At 31.2% G+C, this 20,832-nt stretch overlaps 1 protein-coding gene across 4 annotated transcripts in view; it reads right to left on the bottom strand.

Moving 5' to 3' along the window:
- LOC145662003 (uncharacterized) overlaps positions 1–20,832 on the bottom strand; it is a 202,782-nt gene that overhangs the window by 42,193 nt on the left and 139,757 nt on the right. For all 4 annotated transcript variants that reach the window (XM_081727341.1, XM_081727340.1, XM_081727339.1 and 1 more), the window contains 6 exons: positions 16,239–16,259; positions 14,066–14,098; positions 12,692–12,712; positions 9,219–9,251; positions 7,336–7,356; positions 5,569–5,601 (listed from right to left, as the gene is read on the bottom strand). In XM_081727341.1, coding sequence (XP_081583467.1) covers positions 5,569–5,601; positions 7,336–7,356; positions 9,219–9,251; positions 12,692–12,712; positions 14,066–14,098; positions 16,239–16,259 — 162 coding nt within the window. The remainder of the gene's footprint in view (positions 1–5,568; positions 5,602–7,335; positions 7,357–9,218; positions 9,252–12,691; positions 12,713–14,065; positions 14,099–16,238; positions 16,260–20,832) is intronic.

Raw genomic sequence — 20,832 nt, forward strand, 5'->3', positions numbered from 1 at the left:
TCCTCATAACAATAATTACAATATCTAATATCGACAAGAATGTGCACGATTTATTATTACAGTCTCTTGTCTAATAATAGTTATGCAAGGAATCTAAGCATAGCTCATTCTTGAAACTTGTATACGATAGAAAGTTATTCGACCGAAGGCATTATCGAAACAATCTCCCAATTGCAGTCTCTAGTGAATTAATTATTGTTAAACTTGAATAATTGTTCATTTCTGATCATTCTTTTTTATTATCTACAGTATTAGACGTATTATCGGCTACAACGTTACCTACTATGGCTTCCTTAAAACTCCAGAAATTGCCATATTCACGTAATTAGTAATTTTTGAATGTGATGTTTTACTTTGTCAATAGTACGATATGATTGAAATCAAAGTTCAAACCAAGGCAAGATCTTAGACCGCGGATTGTCTCTATAAACTTATCTTTAGTTCTGCTAGTATATCAAGACATAAACCATCCAGCTAACTACCAGACATTTGGCCAGTTTCACTTTAGAATATCGCCCACTTCCTATCAACGATAGTTTCAATTTACTGTTAACGTACTATCTATTCAGCATGCAATAAGATCGCTTGAAACTCTTCTCTATGGAGAGCAAAACCATTCATCAAGTTGTTTCTAAGATTTCCAACTACATCACTCTTTTCCACGGACCATTGTGATTATATCTTATACTACTATATTTAATCTTTCACTTGTATAGCTTTACATTTCATATATAAACGCTTAAAAAACGCCACTATCTTTAACTTATTCGGGGGTATTCCAGATACTGATTTCAATTATTATTTCTTTCCTTGATTATAATAATAATAATTTCCTATTCTTATAATTTTTATAGTAATAATAATTGTTATAGTAACAATCATTCTGGTTATTATTTCCCAGGAGATTACCTAATGAATCTAACTTGAAATCGCTACAATACACTCCGGTGGCTGCAATGAACGAAAGGGTTCCCGTATACAACATTCCTTCCTACACCTTTGGTAATAAGGAAGATTTAAACAAACTTTGTAGACACAAAGACTATTTTCTGCTGCTTTTGTTAACACCCGGATTGTGATTGACTCTACCCACAAAATTATTAAATTACAGTTTGTGAGTAATCGCATTACGTGTCGTATAACAATCATTCTAATGTAGAATAAATCTCGAATCGCAGCGTTCCTCTCAGCTTGCACAAAGGCTGGCAGAGTGCTATATTGCAACCATTGCTATTAATCCCTTTGCAAATTGCACATTAATTAATAAGATAATTATTAACACAAATAAAATGGAATTATTTCACACAGTTGAATTAGAATAAATATATAATGAAATAGTGTGTTATGTCCCTTGTATGTGCCGGCTAGACTAAAGGACACGGAGGTGATGACAAATGAATGAAGCAGTGGATAAAAGAAATTGGGAGAAAACGATAGAAACCCGAGGAAACACACGCACACGATGTTCGTCCAAAACGAAGTTCACTTGGCGGAAACTATTTGAAGGCTAGGCCCCATGCACCAGAGTTGAAAGCTGTACAACTGAACCACAGCAGCCCCCAGTTGAATTAGAAGTGTTTCGCTAAATCGGACTTTATTTTTGATCTATATTATAGAATCATTCTTTACACTGATTCGTGTATTTTACTTGTTCGTCGTTGGAAGGATGGCTTTGACCCATACTGTAAAATTCTATATTCTTCCTAAAAGAATATAAACGCACCTCAATTGTGTCTACTGTAATTCTATAGACCTGCCCAAATCAGTAACACCTTTTCGTAGAAATGCTTACTTTATTTCTATACCTGTTTATGGTATACACTTTTCACAAGATCTATCCAACAATTATTTTGTGGATACACAATCGCTACGGCTCCCAACTAAATATATTAATCTCAACACACACGTACATTAATTACTTCTTCATAATCTAGCGATTCGATTTCATCTTAACATTGCACATAATATTTACCTAACAACAGCTACGTAACGGCATGTGTACAATTTCATGTAACTTCCTGCCCATACTACATCCCAACACTCTCCCCCTGTTACCTAAAAAACCGCTGCCACTAAAAAACAACATTAAATACAATTAGTATTTTTTTTTCATTACAACAATTAATCATGAATACAGTCTCAATTGTCAATCTCGCTTGTCTTTCTTCTTCGGTGCTTTGCACCAGGTTCTCAGCTCATCAATCTGTGCCTCTAAGTTCTCTAGTTTCTCAACTACCGCAACTAACAAATTATCTCGATCAATTGACCGTTTATGCAAAGGATCTTCACCATTTGAGTTGCTAGCCATGCTATCTGTCGACTTCTTTTCTACTACACTTTTTTTATTTGCTTCTTCTCTTTCGGTACCAGTAGCTGATTTTAGTTGCCGGTGTGATGATGCTCTTTTGTTTCTCATGCGTCTTTTACGCTGTACAATATGTATTGGTTTTTGAATTACATCATTTGACGTTGAATTGTTTTTGAATCTCATTTCTTCGTCTGTCACAGAATCTACTGAATTACTTAATGTATGTTCGTTAATCTGTGGCTGTTCCATACCGATACTTGTAATGTCTGCAATTGCTGGTAACATATTCACACTTGCACCAGTTGCTGACTTATCTGAGTCTGGAGTTTCAATCTCTATAGAATCAAGGCATAGAATGTTAGCTAAATTACTTAATTCTTGGGCTTCGTGTTGATCAATGGTTGCAGTCTCATGATACCCAGAATTGACTAAACCTTGTGTTTGACGTTTTGATTCTGAAGACACAAGCGAATCATATTTACACGTCAAAGCAAAATGATTTTTTCGTCCACAACGTAAACAAATCTTTCCCCATGCCGGGCAACGTCCTCGTTTATGCTGCATCGAACAATATCGGCAATTACTCTTTGACTTTGGTGAAGCCTGAGCAGAAGATAACGAAGAGCTATGTGATGTTGATGAACTGTCGTTCTTTTGACGAACCCTTGACGATTGGATATGGTTTAATTCACTTTTTTCAGATGACTTATAAAACCGAAGTTGTTGTTCGGTACTTTCCATTGCTAATGCTATTTCTGTTGCTTTGCTGAATGTTAGATCTCGTGTATTGAGTAACTTTCTACGAATTGATTCGTCCGCAATCCCCAAAACAAATTGATCCCTCAAATTTTCGTCCAAACAACAGGTATATTCACAGAAGGTTGACTGTTTTTTTAAATCCAATACAAAAGATGAAATTGACTGGTAAGGCTTCTGTCGCATGATGTGAAATTGATATCTTTCCGAAATTATATTTACTTTTGCAGCGTAATATTTTTTCATCACGATCTTGATGTCTTCATAAGATTTTGCTGATGGAGAATCTGGCCAGCAAATGTTACATAGTTGATCATAAGCTTCTGTTCCCATTACTGTAAATAATGTTGCAACCTTTCGTTCTTCTGGTATTTGTGCTGCTATGCACATAAACTCAAAGCGTTCCAAATAAGTTTGGAGGCGATCAGTTTCCACATTAAAAATCGGAAAGCTCGGAATGGTAGACATAATTAAACAGAGCGTAACTTCAATAAACGACTGCGCCAATGTAAAATTCTATATTCTTCCTAAAAGAATATAAACGCACCTCAATTGTGTCTACTGTAATTCTATAGACCTGCCCAAATCAGTAACACCTTTTCGTAGAAATGCTTACTTTATTTCTATACCTGTTTATGGTATACACTTTTCACAAGATCTATCCAACAATTATTTTGTGGATACACATACAATCATCAAATTTGGGGCTCACAACACACGGGGCTCACAACAAATAAGAAAAAATACTTGAATTTTATGTTATTCATAATATTTACCAATGAAGAAATTCTTTCTTACACCATAAATCCATAATTCCTATTGCTTGACAGACACTCAAGGAACTTGTTTTCCTCACAAATCCTTGCAGGAAATAAAGTGTTCCGCTACACAAAGTTCCAAATATTTACTGTGCACAAAATCACAGTTCTGGATAAAAATAACTCACGTTACGATACGCGAAGAGACGTTTTTGCAATACGATTCCCATTGATTGAAAAGTATTTATGTTTATATGATTATTATATTTGCATTTTTCGAAAACCAAACTTTGTCTCTCGTTCCTTTTGGTTGGAACTCTCAGCAGTTCTTCAGTGGTGACTGGCACGGAGATTCCTGGTCCTCTTTCAGAATCATGGAATCCAAGTTATAGACAGCTACACAGCACAAGCAGAACCTTGATACAGAAGTAATATAAACCGATTTAAATTGTATAGTGATATGACTCACAATCTAAATATGTATGTGTATTTCAATTATTGTTTGTGATATCTTTTAAAGGAAGCAAACTGAAATTTTATTCTTTCATAGATGGTGAATCATAAGGTTATCAACCAAAAATGTATATTTTATTCTACATAGGAAAACATTAAAATGATTACGCATTGTTAATAATCATGGAACATACATTTTCACAATGCACAAGAGAGAGTAATTAAGAATTGGGAACTCCAAGATCATTGTGCAAAGATGCATTTCCTTTTATGTACATTAAATGCATATTCTTTAGTGGCAATATATCTCTGAAAATAGTACTTACAATATGCTTTTGTATGGCCATACTACCTGTGAATAATTTCGTTTAAATCTTGCCACATATATTTATAGCTGCAAACAACTTGTTACATGTAAATGTATATATGATCTAGTCACATTAGTAGGATATTGATGAAATGATGTCATTCGGTAAGCCACACCTACTATTTATTTTTATTTTTTGGCAATATACTCATTAACAGTTGATAACGTTTCGTAATTTAAGTTAAATATAAGAAACTCTTGCAAGCTTTGAAATTTTTATTACACGATGCCATCGTGTTTACCATTATAAAGTTCTTATTCAAACTTATGAATTATACATTAAGTTGATTTATAGATAATACATACTAGACTGTTTTATTGTCAATTCTTAATCATAAGCATCTCAGCTAACAAATGGAATATATGTCTATTAGTTAATACTGCTTAGTAATGTAGTATTTCGTTAAGAAATAGATTTTCTTACTTTAACAACGATTATATTTGATTTCAAAACCTATTTCAATACATAATTGTAAGCCTCAAAGAAGGTTTAATTAGTATGTGAATTTGGAATGTATGTGTAAGCGTTTTAATGATCTATTTTGTACTTTAAGTATAGTCATATTTTTTTTTTTTTTTGTAACTGAACATGTTCTTACTATTAACTGCTATGTCGAATATAATACAAATAAATTAATGAGTCAGAACAACAAAAATTGTTAAAATATAAACACATTTAGATCATAATAATTAGAAACGTCTATATCACCTTAGTAGCGAATATTACCATGCTTATTGCATTATGCAGTTGCATCGTATTATTGTGTTAAATGAATTGACATTGAATGTTTCTTTACTTTTATTTCGAAAGACTCACTATACTAATATCCACTAGAATTATAGCTTATATATCGTAATATGCAATATATTAAACAATTCGTTAATATATTGAAGGAAGAATTAAACGATCAGAAAGTATAACTTACACCTAATAGGATGTCGGTGAGTGATGGAGTATTCTAAAACGAAACGAACAAACAGATTACACCTCTACTGCAATACAAGCATTGAAAAATATCAAACGTATTTAGCAATTATGATACCAACAAATAAGAGAACTTTAATATTTAATATTTAAAATGATTACAAATACCTTAACATTAATATAAATAACTATGAAGATAAATCTAAGCGACTAAACAAATAATCATCAATCTAGCCAATTACTTTGAAATAACCATGTTTCATTACCGCTTCATACCCATTTATTTATTGATATGTTATTGCGTCAATAATACCCCATTATGTTACAGTTTAACTAACGTCCTTCAAGTTTGCATTTAATACTCTTTTTTATACAAAAAAATATTTCTATAGCAATGTTGGAAAATCCTGCAAATCATAATGTAAAATTAAATTAAATATAGATCTCACGATTAACCTCAATCCTCCTACAACGTAACTGTTTACTTCATAATGGGTATTATCTCTATCTGACAACACTTTAAATCACCTTGTCTGTGAAATAATTAAACTGTCATTTTTGCATTTGTTCACATACAGTTACAAAACAGATGAACCAAAATCCTAAATGCTGGAATGGACAGAAGGGAAACTTCAAGGTCCTGTTTATTTCAATCATTCAAAATGTGTGACTTCCTACATAGGTGAATGAAAATAATGGTAAAGTCTACATATGCTCCATTTCATTTTACAGATAATTAGTTCATGACTGAATTTGGTGATAAGAAATTCTTTTGAAAATAATGGCATTATGTCAATCATCTTGAGTCCAGAAATTTGTAACAATACATCTGCTGTGTATTGAAACGAAAGAAGAGGAGTCGCAAAAACTCCTACGAGGTAGGCGAAATAAAAGACAGGTAAACAAGGAATCGTAATAATCTAGGCTTAGATATATTATAATATAATATGAGTTATTGATAAAAATTCTTGCATTAAAATTATTTTACTGAAGTTCTGCTCGCATACTTTTCATGGAGTTTGTTTATGAACGGAAACCAGTAAAATGGATACATAAATAAATAAATGTATGATTTCAAATACGAGAACCAAAGAGTGCGGTGTCGAGTTAACGGAGGTGGATAAACCTTGTACGCACAATAATATAAATAAGAATAATCTGCTTCGTCGTATCGTTTATATCCTGCTTCTTTTCGTAGGAAATTATAATACAGTAACATTGTTATCATATGTTCGTCATATAAATCCATAATCGATTCACGACATTAAGTTACGGGATTATGAATAATTTATCGAAGATACATCTTGAGAGTATAAAATTGATCTAACTATTTATGTTTGCGTTATGTAAGTTAACGATTAAATAGAATGTTACAGATTGTGCCACATATTTGTAAAAATGAGACAAATTATTATTTCAGATGCATAAGGTGGAATATAAACGGGACTTAATTTTGATTTCGTATTGTATAAAGTAATATTTATATCGCAAGTATAACATATAAACTTAAAATTTAATCTGAGACATTATTATGTTTCAAACGAGGAACAAATATGTGATTCGTTCTCATGAAAGTATACGTGAAAAACTACTAACATTTGAATATACTCTTTAGAAGTTAAATTAATCATTAACGTTAGTTTCGAATGAATATTTTCTATTGGCAGTCACTACAGATGAGCACGTGCTCTATTTTCCAAAATTTGTCAACCACAACGTGTTTTAATATTGATATTTAAACTGTTATACGAAAATATTGGTTACTTACACTTGACCGTCGGCCTGCACCCTAAAAATATGAAAATATACTAATTAATCTCTGTATTGGTAAATGGTAAATGGTAATTTACAAAACTGTCATAATAAATATTTTTAAAACAGTAGCTTTCAATTCTGCCTAAAGAAATTTCGGTAACCCTGAACTTTCCTGTGAAGTACTAGTGTTTTTACTCATCACAATACACAAAACAGCAAAATCATAATATATATATATATAGGTCAAAGGAAAATTTTTTCCAATGTTAATATATGTCCTTTTCGATGTCTCAAAACTCTATTGTGGATTAGAAATACAAATGACTTGCGATGGCTGATATTCAAATTAAGTGGATCTTCATCAAATTGGTCAATGGTTCATTCCGTTGCATAATTTATACACACGCTATACAAATATCTAGCATGTGTCATAATTTAAATTGCAATAAAATACATATTATATAATCAGCTACTCATTATTTAGTAATTTATTTTTAGTAATTTATTTAGTGACATTTACTTCTAACACTTTCACAATATTAACTAGAGGCTCTATTTTGGAATAGTTATTCTAAATGGTGAAAGAAGTAAAATATTTTTCTTAAGGAAAGTTAACGACATGGAATATCATTAAAAGACAGCCATAAATTAAGAATATGAAGTAATATAAACGTATAAGTTATCTGTGGATTGTGCAGCGCAATAAATAATCATAAGATTACAAATAACTTTAAAATTATGATTGTATTTAAATTCTGGGATCAAACTAAGTAATCGCACACCTATTAGCAGAGCAGATGTAGATCTCAGAAAACTCAAAGTTTGTTTTTCTCTTGTCGACAAAATGTTAAAATGTTCAATATTATTGAACAACTGACTGACTATGAGATTCACTATTCTTCATTGAATAAAATAAAGGTTACAGCTTTATTGAATCATCAAAAACTGTGTGAGATGTATGGGAAAACATCGTGAGTGTCGACATTTTGAGGAAATGGATAACGTAGTACAATGAAGATTGTAGTTCTGTGAAGAAGAAGTACGGAGATGCCAATGGTCTCTAATCAATTATTACTCCGTCGAATAAAACATTACTAGACAAGCTTTTAACATGAATATTTACAAAATATTATTTTCATTTCCTACAATATCGGTGCATCATGAGTGCCAAAACAATTTCATGGCGAGAAACTGAACACGCTATCTGCTCTTTTTGGACATTGGCTCTTTCACATACTACGAATTTGATGTACGTGGCTACAGGTGAGAAACGATGGATGTCATTGATAGAATTAACGAAACACTCCTGAATCAAGTACAAATCCATTATCTGGAAAGACTCCATATTCCATGTAAAATAAATATTCAAGTAAATGCTGCACAGGCTTACGTATATCGTTTTCTGGGACAGACAGAACATTTCGTTAGTTGAATCATTGCCCAGGAGTAAAACAGTCAGTAGGGGTGCATACCATGTGATAGAAAGCAATTGAAAGACTGTGGAAAACTTCTTCTCATAATTTGGTTGAAAATGTACTGACTTTGACCTTTATAAAGTCATAGCACCAAGCAACTACGTCATGTTTATCAACCTAGAACAAAGTTTTATAGAAAGAAAACACAAACTTATTTTTCAATTACGATAAGTGACTCAATAACAATATGATTTTCAGACATGAGCACTTAAAATGTGACACATACCACAGAAATAAAGATTTGTGAAAATAATGTGAACATTTTAAATTTCGTTAATATTTAGTTAAGAAACACTGCCTTTATTTGTCCTAACTCTAGGTAATTCGGAACTATCATTAGAAAAATCATTGTAATGCCTAAATTTGAGATATGCTATTAATATATTTATAAGCATCCAGTATGTAAAAAATATATACTTACGCCAAACACTTTGCCAATTAGTGGAATTTTATTCTAAAATGAAACAATCGTATTAAGCTATTGACAATTACGATCTATAATTAATGTGTGCATATTTTTCTATAAGAACAACTTTGATATTCAATATATCATTAAACTATATACTTATTTTATATTGGATCACGCGAATGTATAATATGTTGTTACCCATTGTACATGTATTACTATTTGCGTTACATTCATAAACTTACATTAGTCCAGTCTTTTAATTTGCACGATGGAATCTCCTTTTACAACGTAAGGCTGTATAAATTAATAACAAACTGAAAGTAAACCTATATGAGCAAACACATCTTTGATTTACTTTTTATATTTAATAAATGTTATCCACAGCATTTTTACATTCATTTTACCACATACCGTTGAGAAAACTTACTTATACATTAAGAAGATAATTAATTCAAGTTTTATATTATATTATGTTCTAAACATATATTTTCATTACTCGTTTCAATATACAGTGCTACGCATGAACTTATCCAGCACTAGCATATTTTGTACACTATCAGGCATTTGTGATATGAACACAAGATTAGGATTTAAAGTCTCTCTCTTGTGTATAATCTCCACGTTGTATTTGGTAATAAGAGTTCGTATACAGAAATTCGCGTGTTAAGATACATTGCTTTCTTCGATAGATAACTCTATAGTACAACTTTTAATTAATGTAGAGGACAAAAATTAAACAAAGAAATATGGTCGTTGCGGACTACAACGACACTATGAATGGGGTCGATCGCGTTGAACAACATGTTGCACAATATGCAATGAGAAGCGCGGCAAGCAATACTACAAGATAATCTTCTTTCATGTGCTCGATCGAGCAATATGGAACTCATATATATTGTAGAAAAAGCGGTTGCACCAACAGACATCTGGAATACTTCTTGATGTTGTAAATGACATAATAAAGTTGTATCGTATCCCAAAAATGTAACCAAAATTTGGACTACCAAGTACACATCCAACTCTACTACAACTCCCATGTCGTCATTTCGTAGTGTTTTGTCAGTGATTGAGAAGCATTCATATCTTACAAGGCAGCGCAATATGTGTTCCAGAGTGCGTGACGCCCGTGGCTAGAGGATGAGAAGGTAAATGCATTACTATTCTATTGAATACAATGTTGCTTTATGTGTTTCATCATGTTTCAACGTGTAAACTATACCAACTCATATTTGAAATGTAGAAATATATGTAGCACGTGGTGGATATTAAAGTGTTTGCTCCGAGTGAACTCTGTCTAATGATTAAATACTCGATATATGATACTAACATTTGGTTATTCTTGAATCTTTAAGTTTAAATTACGTCATATCTAATAGAATTGTTGGCTAAGCTAATAAGCTTTATAATCGTAAGAAAATAAAACGGTTTTGATGCATATTATATTACGCCGAGTAAACGCGGGCTAAAAATTAAAAACAAAAATAAATTAAAATTGACTATTTTAACATTATACACTTTTGTCATTTTTCACGTTCTATTACTTCACTTGATTCAAGTTCGAGTGTAATTCTCTTATTTACAAAACCCTTTTTTTAATTATTAATCTTGTTTATCATGTATTACTTATATTTTCATTACATTATGAGATTATTTCATTATCATCGCTTTCGAGTAGTATACATCTAGATTTAAAATACTTTAATTATTTAGTTTGAAAATAAATTATAGTGCAAGGTGTCTTTATCATTTACAACGGAAAGAATCAAGAGATGATAATATCAAAAGCAGCTGTTATCGAAGACTAAAAACATTCACTACACAAATTGTCAGTAGTTAACAAAAGAAGTATAAAGTATGTTTAAATACAAACTGTGTGTGTCGTGGAGTAAAATGTGCAGAGCAATCTAAAGAATAAAGAGTAAAATATACCTCCACACACACACACACACACACATATATATATATATATAATGTACATAAGGAATCGCAATAGGTGTGCCAAATACAATAAGGCAATAATAATAAAATGCGAATGCTGCGGCTCACCCCATATATGAACATAAAGACGTGACACATGTGGTATGGTCGAATGAGTTACAATATCTTAGGTTTGAGTTTGATATTTGACTATGGTTTTCAGTCTGTATTCTTTCCCTAATATAGTGGGCTTCTTAGGGCTCCACGAGCTTCTTGTTTTCCAAATGTTGTTTCATGGCATTGGTACAAGTTTCTAGGTAATAATACATTCATTTATATAGTAATAGCTGTAGTGCCGTGGTTTGGGGAACACAACCGTGAATTTGCAATTCGCCTTGACAAAAGAAGCCTCGAAGTTGCACAACGATATGTTGTATTTTTAATTGTATTCTTTGGGCAAAATGTGTGATCTTTTCTATAAAATATGCACTAGCCAGCCAGGTTAAAAAAAGAAGAAAAGGAAACCATATCTTCTTATAAGCCAGTGTATGTTTTGTTCCTTATATTTCACCAAGACGAAGTGTTTATATGTTACTATGGGAACAGAAGCAAGGTTAGACATAATGGCAATTACCGTTTAAAGATCATAAAGTTTAGAAAAAAGAAGGTATACAATAAGCGACATTTTGCAATATGTCAATTTAGGTTTCTCATTGTGGCTTAATAAGATAGTATAATGTTAGAATCAGGAGAATAAAACGAAAAATGATAAAATTATATTGTTCTAGTGGAAAATAATTCATCAGCTTTTGTCTGTATTAAGAAAAAATTAAATTTGCATATATATCCACATACATACTCTTTCTGAAAGTAGAGGAATTTTATAATAAATCTTTCATTCCTTCTCAATCTATGCTTTCATTTATTGTTACACCAGAGCCGTCCTGAGCTTGTTAATACAAATTATTTTTCATATCAAATATATAATCTCCATGTACTTTTCGTGGGGATATTCTCATGAATATTTTTTGAAAGAAATCTAATATATGTTCGCAGTAATTAATAACTATTTCGCTATATCACTGAAAGTCAAAATTGTAAGATTTTATAAATATTACAAAATTTGAATATCTTGCATTTTAAGGTTTTATGTAAACAATCTATCATTGCAAAACCATAAAGTGCTATATGTTCTACAATTACTATATTTTTGGAAACATTAGAACTTAAAGTATAAGTTTAAAAGAGTATTGTTATCTGATCTGTTATATTATTAATTAAATTATTAAAAATCAATTATCATAAGGAGAAATTTAAATCGCGGTATATACGTTTCTGGTAAGTTGTTAATCCCCAAAAATAAAATATTCTAAATGAATGCAGTAAAGTTGTTTTCACTGCAAAAAAGGTTTCCAATTATATGAACAAAATAAAAAAAAAAACAGAATCAATCTTCCGGAACGTGAATGAGATAGTTACCAATACTTTTATGGAGGTAGGGTTATGTAGAAAAAATATTATTAAAGTAGTTATTGAATACTGAAATATAAAACTAAATTTATACTCACTAAAAATCTGTGGCCTCCACCCTGAAAAAATAAAATATATTTTATATTTATATATATAGATAGACAGATAGATAGACTAACTTTCTACTTCAGAAATATAAAATATTCTACAATAAATATATGCAGTAATCAAGAAGATGATCGAGTTTTATCTGCCATAGCATGCACAACAGAATAATGCTTAAAATTCTTCTTTAAAGTCTCTAACTAAACTGATTTTAGATCTCAATAAATTAAAGTAAATATATAATTATTTATTATATGTTATTATAAAGAAACTAACTTAAGCTTTTGATGCACTTCCTGCTACTGTACAACGTTATGCTTCCTTCCCATATATTTTCTAATTGCACTTCATTCTTGTGCATTGAATGAAAAATAAACTATTTCCCTTCATGTGTCTGATGCCATTATCTTTCTTTGCTAGCAGAATCAATACAGGCAACTTCAAAACACATCATTGTTTCAGATTTATGTCAGTACTATAAATTCCAAATGAAATTTATACCTTGAGGTACTTCTGGTGCATAACCAGCGATTTGAAAGGAGGACTAGAGAATAAACTTATACTAAGCAATATTTATTGCATTTTGAGATTTGCAACTATGAGGAAGATTTATTTTGGAAATAAACTGAAATTGAAATAAAGATAAATTTTCTAACATCATATCGCATTTCCCAATTTGAAGTAAATGTTTCACGAAAGGTTAAACATGTTAAGAGTAAGTTTATCTGAAAACTTGTTACTTCATTTCTTGCAGGATAACTCTCTCTCTAATCTTACGGGGCATCAATAGAGTAATATGGCTTTCTTGCGCTTGCCAAAACTATATTATTTTAGTTTAAATTCATGAAGGAAAATGGAAATTAACGTGTCAAATTCCCCTATTTATTACGTTTTCACACACAAAAATAAAGTAATAAACAAAGTCAACCTTTTACATAGTGGATTTAGGTATTTCATAAAACACACTTTATATTACGCTTCAGTATTTCCTTTGGTTTCAGTTCAGTTCTTCAAGAATTTGCTGATATATGGGAATACGTGTATCGCACAATGTTCCGATATTTACATAATTTATGAAGAACATATAATTCATTCTGCATGCATTTGACTATGATCTGTGACATGCATTACCATTGAAATTTCATTATCATGTAAAGTTCATCAATAGGATTTTAAACTTTCTCTGTCTCTCAATATTTTAAATAAAAGTTCAGCGACAAAATCATAAAAATATGCAAGACATTTTTACATAGGGCATTTTACTGAAAAACCAGTACTAACTTTAAGCTAACATGACATGCTTATAACTAATACATAAAAGCTATTTTATAATTAATTATTAAGAGTATATTGTTTTAAATTCTTACTCCAAGGAAGCTCCCAATAATTGGCAAGTTCATCTAAAAGAAAGAATGAACAAATTTAGTTACTGGAAATAACATGTAAGCTGTTTTATATACATATTCGAAAGGGAAATTATATTTTTAGTCTGGAATTAAATATGATTCCAAATATAAAAATAATTAGGATAGACATTTACTTCATATATAAAATAGCATTATTGCAAATATTATTATTAATAATACCATAACAAGAAATAAAAAACTGAATTTATAAAATAAAAAAAAAATATTTTAAATTAACATTACTCTCCCGTCATATTTCAAATTAACATTACTCTCCCGTCATTATAGGTCTATTTACAGCCATGAATTTCCTTACATAGCGCTCTGACGGTTGGAAACACAACATTTAACTATAATCTTGGCCCGTTCAATCTTAAGTCTACTTTATAGTGTTATATTCTTGGTTTGAAGAAAAATACAACACATTTTCGAAATATTGGAACGAGTATGAAATCGAAGGAATACACCTCAAAATCACAAAAGGTTTACAATTTGTTAATACCAAATATTCTGAATTTATTATTATTTGATATTAAATAAAAAGAAATTATGGTACATAAACTTTATACGTTATTGTCCATATTTATCTAGGGTTATTCTTGAATGAGAATTATAATATATAGTTAATAAAGTACACAACTGAATGTTAGCACGAAGACTGAAAAGAAAAATGTCCAATTGATATATTAAGTTTATATCTTATAGAATTTAAATCGTATTTGTTACAAACACTTAACGATACAATCAGTGAAATAACACTGATTTATATATTTCTTATATAGGTTTTAAGTATTTTTTTTTGTATAAGTATCAGAACAGTAAAGGCCTAACACTACGTGTGTAGATGGTAATTTCAAGCGTATCATTTATTGTTTTGTTTGTGTTTTATTTGTTTCATTTTTTCTTGCAATGAAGATGGGATATTATGTTTTTTTTCGTACTTTCCATTTTCAGTGTATACTTGTTTTCTTATCATTTCAAAAACGTAAAGTTCATATAAAATAGTTTCCGTAAAATATAATTTAATATACTGGATTAGAGGTGGCTTCCAAACTTCTGGAATGCAGCTTATAATGTATGAAACATCCTGACATCTAATGGGAAAAGCAAGAAAAAAGATTATGTTTCCTTAGTAACTCCAGCACTTCGAGAAAAGAAGTCGCGCTTAAAATTTAATCGTTTGTACACTGTAGTTGCGTTACATATTATATTCAAACACATTGCTGGGTACATTGTCCCTAAATTTCCCAGGAGTCATGAAATTTTGCAAATAATCTCATTACGGACTTTCTGGAAGGTGAATTTGTATATTTTTAATTTCTGAATTAAGCCCCACTTCCCCTCATACTGTGAACATAGTCTGTAATAAAATGTGGACGTAACAAAAAATACTTGTCCTATGAAGTTCAAACAGATTTAATTCTGCTCTTAGAATAGTGGTTCAAACCATCTTATTATAGTATTTCAATATTTTTTCCATCAACTGATCTTGTAAAGAAGTGTAAGTACATTTATCGTATATGATGATATTTTTTACATTAAGCATTTGCATCAAAAGGTCATAGTTTTCACTCTATTTAATAGTTTTACCACATTTTTCTATCTTTTTACTTTGATTCATATGATACACTAATATTAACATTAAAATTTCTGTATAATTCCAATGTATTTACTAGTTTATTCCCGAATTGAAACAAGAAATTTTTCACTAAATTTGAAGTGTAAATTTAGGGTGAATCATGTAGAAAATGTTACTATTATTTCTGTAAATTATTTTTTTAAAAAATGCACGATTTAATTTCCACTGAAGAAATTGTAATAAGACATTTTATCCGTTTGAATGTTGTATAATATGATTCCTTACTTCTTATTTGTCTGTCGAAAGAAGTTCTTTCTTTTTTTATTTAAACTAACCTAGTTGATTGTTTATTAAGATTCATAATATTTCTCACATTTTAACATTAAAGCATTCTGAGGTATGCAAAAAATAGCAAGTAAGTAAACGAAAGATATTTAAAACTCTTTCCAAAATGGGTAGCACCACGTCATAGAGGTGCAGTTCGATATGTGTTTCATTCATAAAATATTTAACATAATTTTCATAATATCCAGATATAAGTAAAATCTGACTCACCAACGATCTATGGCCTCCACCCTAAAAAGATAATTAAATTAAAGTTTAGATTGCAAATATGGTTAATTATTTATGTGTAAAACAAAATTGTCAAAAGTGAGGCTTCACATTATAACAAATATATTCTTTACAATATCTCGACACTGTAATACTATATATTTTTTTCCTAATAGCTCACTCCTTAAGAAAAAAATAGCTTCATGTTGAAGAAAACCTTATTACACATGAAGAATTAAACCAGTTTATATTCCCAAATAAACTTCAAATTTAAATGTTTATAATAGTGAATCGTAGATTATTAATTTATGAAGTTTGTAAACTTGGGTAATTTAGCTCAATTATAATATTAGTAATTAACTACGTTTATGGTGTATTAAAAATTCAATTTACAGTTACAAATTTTTATTTATTTCCATCTAGCAATAAATTTAAACTTATTCAAATATTGCTTATGAAATAAGTGTTCAATTATGTAGACGATGTAAACAAACATTTCACATTCATTGTATAGTTTTTACTCATTTGTAATATGTATATATACAGAGGGAGAGAGATAAATTGATAGATACATGGATGGATAGATAGATAATTATATTAAGATTAAAAAGTTTAACCTACTTTATTGTAATATATATAGCCTGGACGTAAATTTTGTTTCAATGGTTAAAAGTTAAAATTCACAAATATAATATAATATGCATTAACCTCAAAATATCTAACACACTTACGTCCAGCATAGTGCAAAGAATTTGTATCAGTCATATGAGAGATGAATAAGATTTGCACATTCTCATAGTCACAAACTGAAAAGACATTCGTGTTCTGGAGTACTATTCTATCGGATGGAAATAACTTCAATGCAGAAAATAATCAGTGCTACAAACAGAAATTTGGAATGACCCTTATGCAACAATACTTTCCGGTACTGCCCAAAGTTTGTTACAAGCCGAATCAGGGTCAATGATTCTAGTGTGCCATTTAATAGCGATATTAATGCGATCACGTGTCTCTACACATTTGTGATATCATTTTCGGATAATTTTCAACAGGCGTGTGGCGAAGTGTTTAGCTCCACTATCTTTATACATGGGACTATCGATTTTCAGTTTTCTTGCATGAATGATATCGTATTTTACCAACATGGATCACGCCATGACTGAAGCGTCATTATATCCTATTCGATTTTTTTTATTCATTTCCTGTTCCTGAAGAGAATATTTTGTAGTATATAAGAAGAAACGGGCATCGCCTTATACAATTGGAGTTAAGGGCAATTCATACAATAAAACAGCATAAATAGGCTGACGTATTTACAACTCGAAAGCTTAACATAACAGCCAGGTCACATTTCTTTTTGCCCATAAATGTCAAAAATCGGGAAATGAATACTGAGTATTTTATTATCTCTCCACTAGTGAATTTATTGGATATGTACGGACTACAGACATTGCCTAGTAAAGTACCTAAGAATTATTTCACATTATTAATACCAAATCCATCTAATAGACCAATAACACTAGTAATAACGCATTTATCGCAGATGTTGTAGAAAAGGTTCAAGAAGTAGATATACAGGGTGATGATCAAACAAAGGAACAAAATGATGAAACATTCTATAGAACTGAACACGAAATTCAGGATAGGCTGGACAAGACCAAATCACTTATTGATATTAAGTTATTTGACATAAACCCGGATCTAACGAATAAACAGAGAACGGCTGTACATAATATACTTTTTATATATAGATATGTCATCTCATATACACCAACAAACATACGTTATCTTGCTCTCAGATATATAAAATAAGGATACACAAATGAGCTTCTTTTCATGAGAGGCCATTTCCCTTTCCTTCAAAAGACTAGTGACAGTTCCTTCTCGTCGCCACTTCTCATACTTCGGAAAACAAATACTCCACAATTTCGTTTAGTCTTGCATCTACAAGCGTGCAGTAAGCTTACATAATATTTCAGCACACCATTCCAGACCGTTGTGAACCTGCCCCCCCCCCTCACGGTACAAATGATTTCCGCATATCAATAAAACATACTTCGCTTGTACCTGTTTGTACCGTAAATATTTTTGTTTTTACTGTACTGCAGTATGAGAAATTAAGAAAACACAGTAGGGGGCAAGTTTAAGCAGCCCCCACAATGTCCTAGGAACGATTTAATTGGCTGATTTGGAAGACTTTCGCTTCTACGGGATTGTACCGTAGTTTGTGTCGTTTGTACCGTTTTGGATTATGAAACATAAACGAAATAAAATGGGGGCCCAGATCAAGCAGGCCCTCAAATCACGACTTAATACACCAGGTACATATGACTTATGTATGTCATACGAAAGTACTTGGTTAGTACTGGATTGTACCACAATGAGTTTTAGTTTAACCATAACAGATTATTGAAAATTAAGAAAACAAAATTGGCGGAGGCTGTGTGAACCTCCTTCCACCACCACCAGCACGTTGTACAAACGATTTAGTTGTCTCATTTGAAAGCTCTTCGTTTGTACCGTATTTTACTGTAGTTTGTTTTGTTTGCACCGTCCCGAATTATAACAATTTGCGAAACAAAATGGGGCCCAGATCAAACAGACCTTCAAATTATGACTGAATACACCGGGTACACATGACTTCTGTATATCATATGAAAGTAGTTGGTTTGTACCAGATTGTACCACAATGAGTTTCAGTTTAACCATAATAGAGTATGAAAAATTAAGAAAAAAATTGAGGCTGTGTGATACTGGACATCCCACAAGTTGTACAAACGATTTAGTTGTGCCATTTGAAAGATTTTCATTTTTACCGGATTGTACCGTAGTTTGTTTCGTTTATACCGCCGTAGATTATGTTAAATTAACGAACAAACACTGGGTCTAATTCAAGCAAACATTCCAAGCAAGTTTTAAAGCACAGGATACATATGACTTTCCAGAAATTTGAATTTGTCATGGCAGGTCAACCTGGCACGCACATCTTAGTTTCCTTTACAATTCGTATCAAAACGTCACCAATAATTTGTATCCAATATGTATCAATTTATAGCATCAAAGTTAGAATTTTACCCCATCAATTTCGAGAAATTTGAATTTTTGATGGCAGGTCAAACTGATCCATAAAACATTTTTATCAATTCAAATGAAGGGGCGCGGTGTCTCAGTGGTAGAGCGTTCACCTCCGGTGCTTGGGGTTCCTGATTCCATCCCAGCTCGCGCCGTGTGGACATCGTGGTGGACAAACACCATGCTCGTTGGTTTTCTCGGGGTTCTCCCGTTTCCTACCACTTTCTTTATTCCACTATTTCATTCATTTCTCATTATCACCGTCTCTTTTAGCCTAACGTGCAAACCATGAGACATTAAACTTAAAGATTTCCAATTCAAATGAAAACGGTGCCAGAAATTCGTACCAAATATATGCTAATTTGTACCAGCAAAATTAGAATTTGTACTATTACCAGGTTGTAGATGTTTGAATTTTTTTGGCGGGTCAAGCTGGAACCTACTTCTAATTCGATCCAAAAATTTTAACCAAATATACTCCAATTTTTACCACTAAAATTAAACTTTCTACTCTCACAATTTCCCAGAAGTATTTATTTTTGATTGCGCGTTAGACTTGGCTGGACAACTTATTTTCCTGTTCAATTCGAAGGAAAAAGCTACATAAAACTTGTACCCAATATGAACCAATCTGTACCAAAAAATTAGAAATTGTACCCCGATTTTTTTTTTTAGAAAATTGAACTTTTTTTTGGGAAGTCAAACTGGACAGCACAACTAATTTTTCTTCTCAATTTCAATTAAACCGGTACCAAAATTATTACCCTATATTGTAGCACCAAAATTAGAATCCGTACAATCACCAATTTCGACAAACATACATTTTTGTTGGCGGATCAAACTGGCCCGATCAACTTATTTTTCCTTCGAATTTGAATCGAAACGGCAACAAAAATCTGTTCCCAGCATGTACTAATTTGCATTACGAAAATTACAATTTGACCCCCCATGAATTTCGAGAAATTTCAAATTTTGATGGCGCGTCAAACAGGATCACACAGCAAATTTATCTATTCAATTCGAATTAAAACAATACCAAATATTTGTCAAAATTTTTACTCCGACCAATTTCTACAAACTTAAATTTTTGATGGGTCACGCTGGCCCGCACAACTTGTTTTTCTTCCGAATTAAAATGAAAGGGGTACCAAAAATTTGTACGCAATTTGTATCTCAACATTTAGATTTGTACTCCCACCAATTTCGAGAATTGTGAATTTTTGATTTCGGATCGAAGTTACCCGCATAATTTATTTTTCTTTACAATTCGAATCAAAACGGGACCAAAAATTTGAACCAGGTCTGTACCAATTTTTACCAACAAAATTAAAATTAGTACCCACACCAATATCTAGAAGTTTGAAATTTTGATGGAGGGTCAAGCTGGCTCGGACAACTTATTTTTCTTTCGAATACGAAAGAAAAATAACGGTGTCAAAAAATTGTATTCAACATTTACGAATTTGTACTATCAAAATTAGAATATATATTCCCACCAGAGTCGAGAAATACGAATTTAGATATG

This window comes from Thermobia domestica, chromosome 10 (genome assembly GCF_964235325.1).
Source record: "Thermobia domestica chromosome 10, izTheDome1.hap1.1, whole genome shotgun sequence".
NCBI classification, from domain to species: domain Eukaryota; kingdom Metazoa; phylum Arthropoda; class Insecta; order Zygentoma; family Lepismatidae; genus Thermobia; species Thermobia domestica.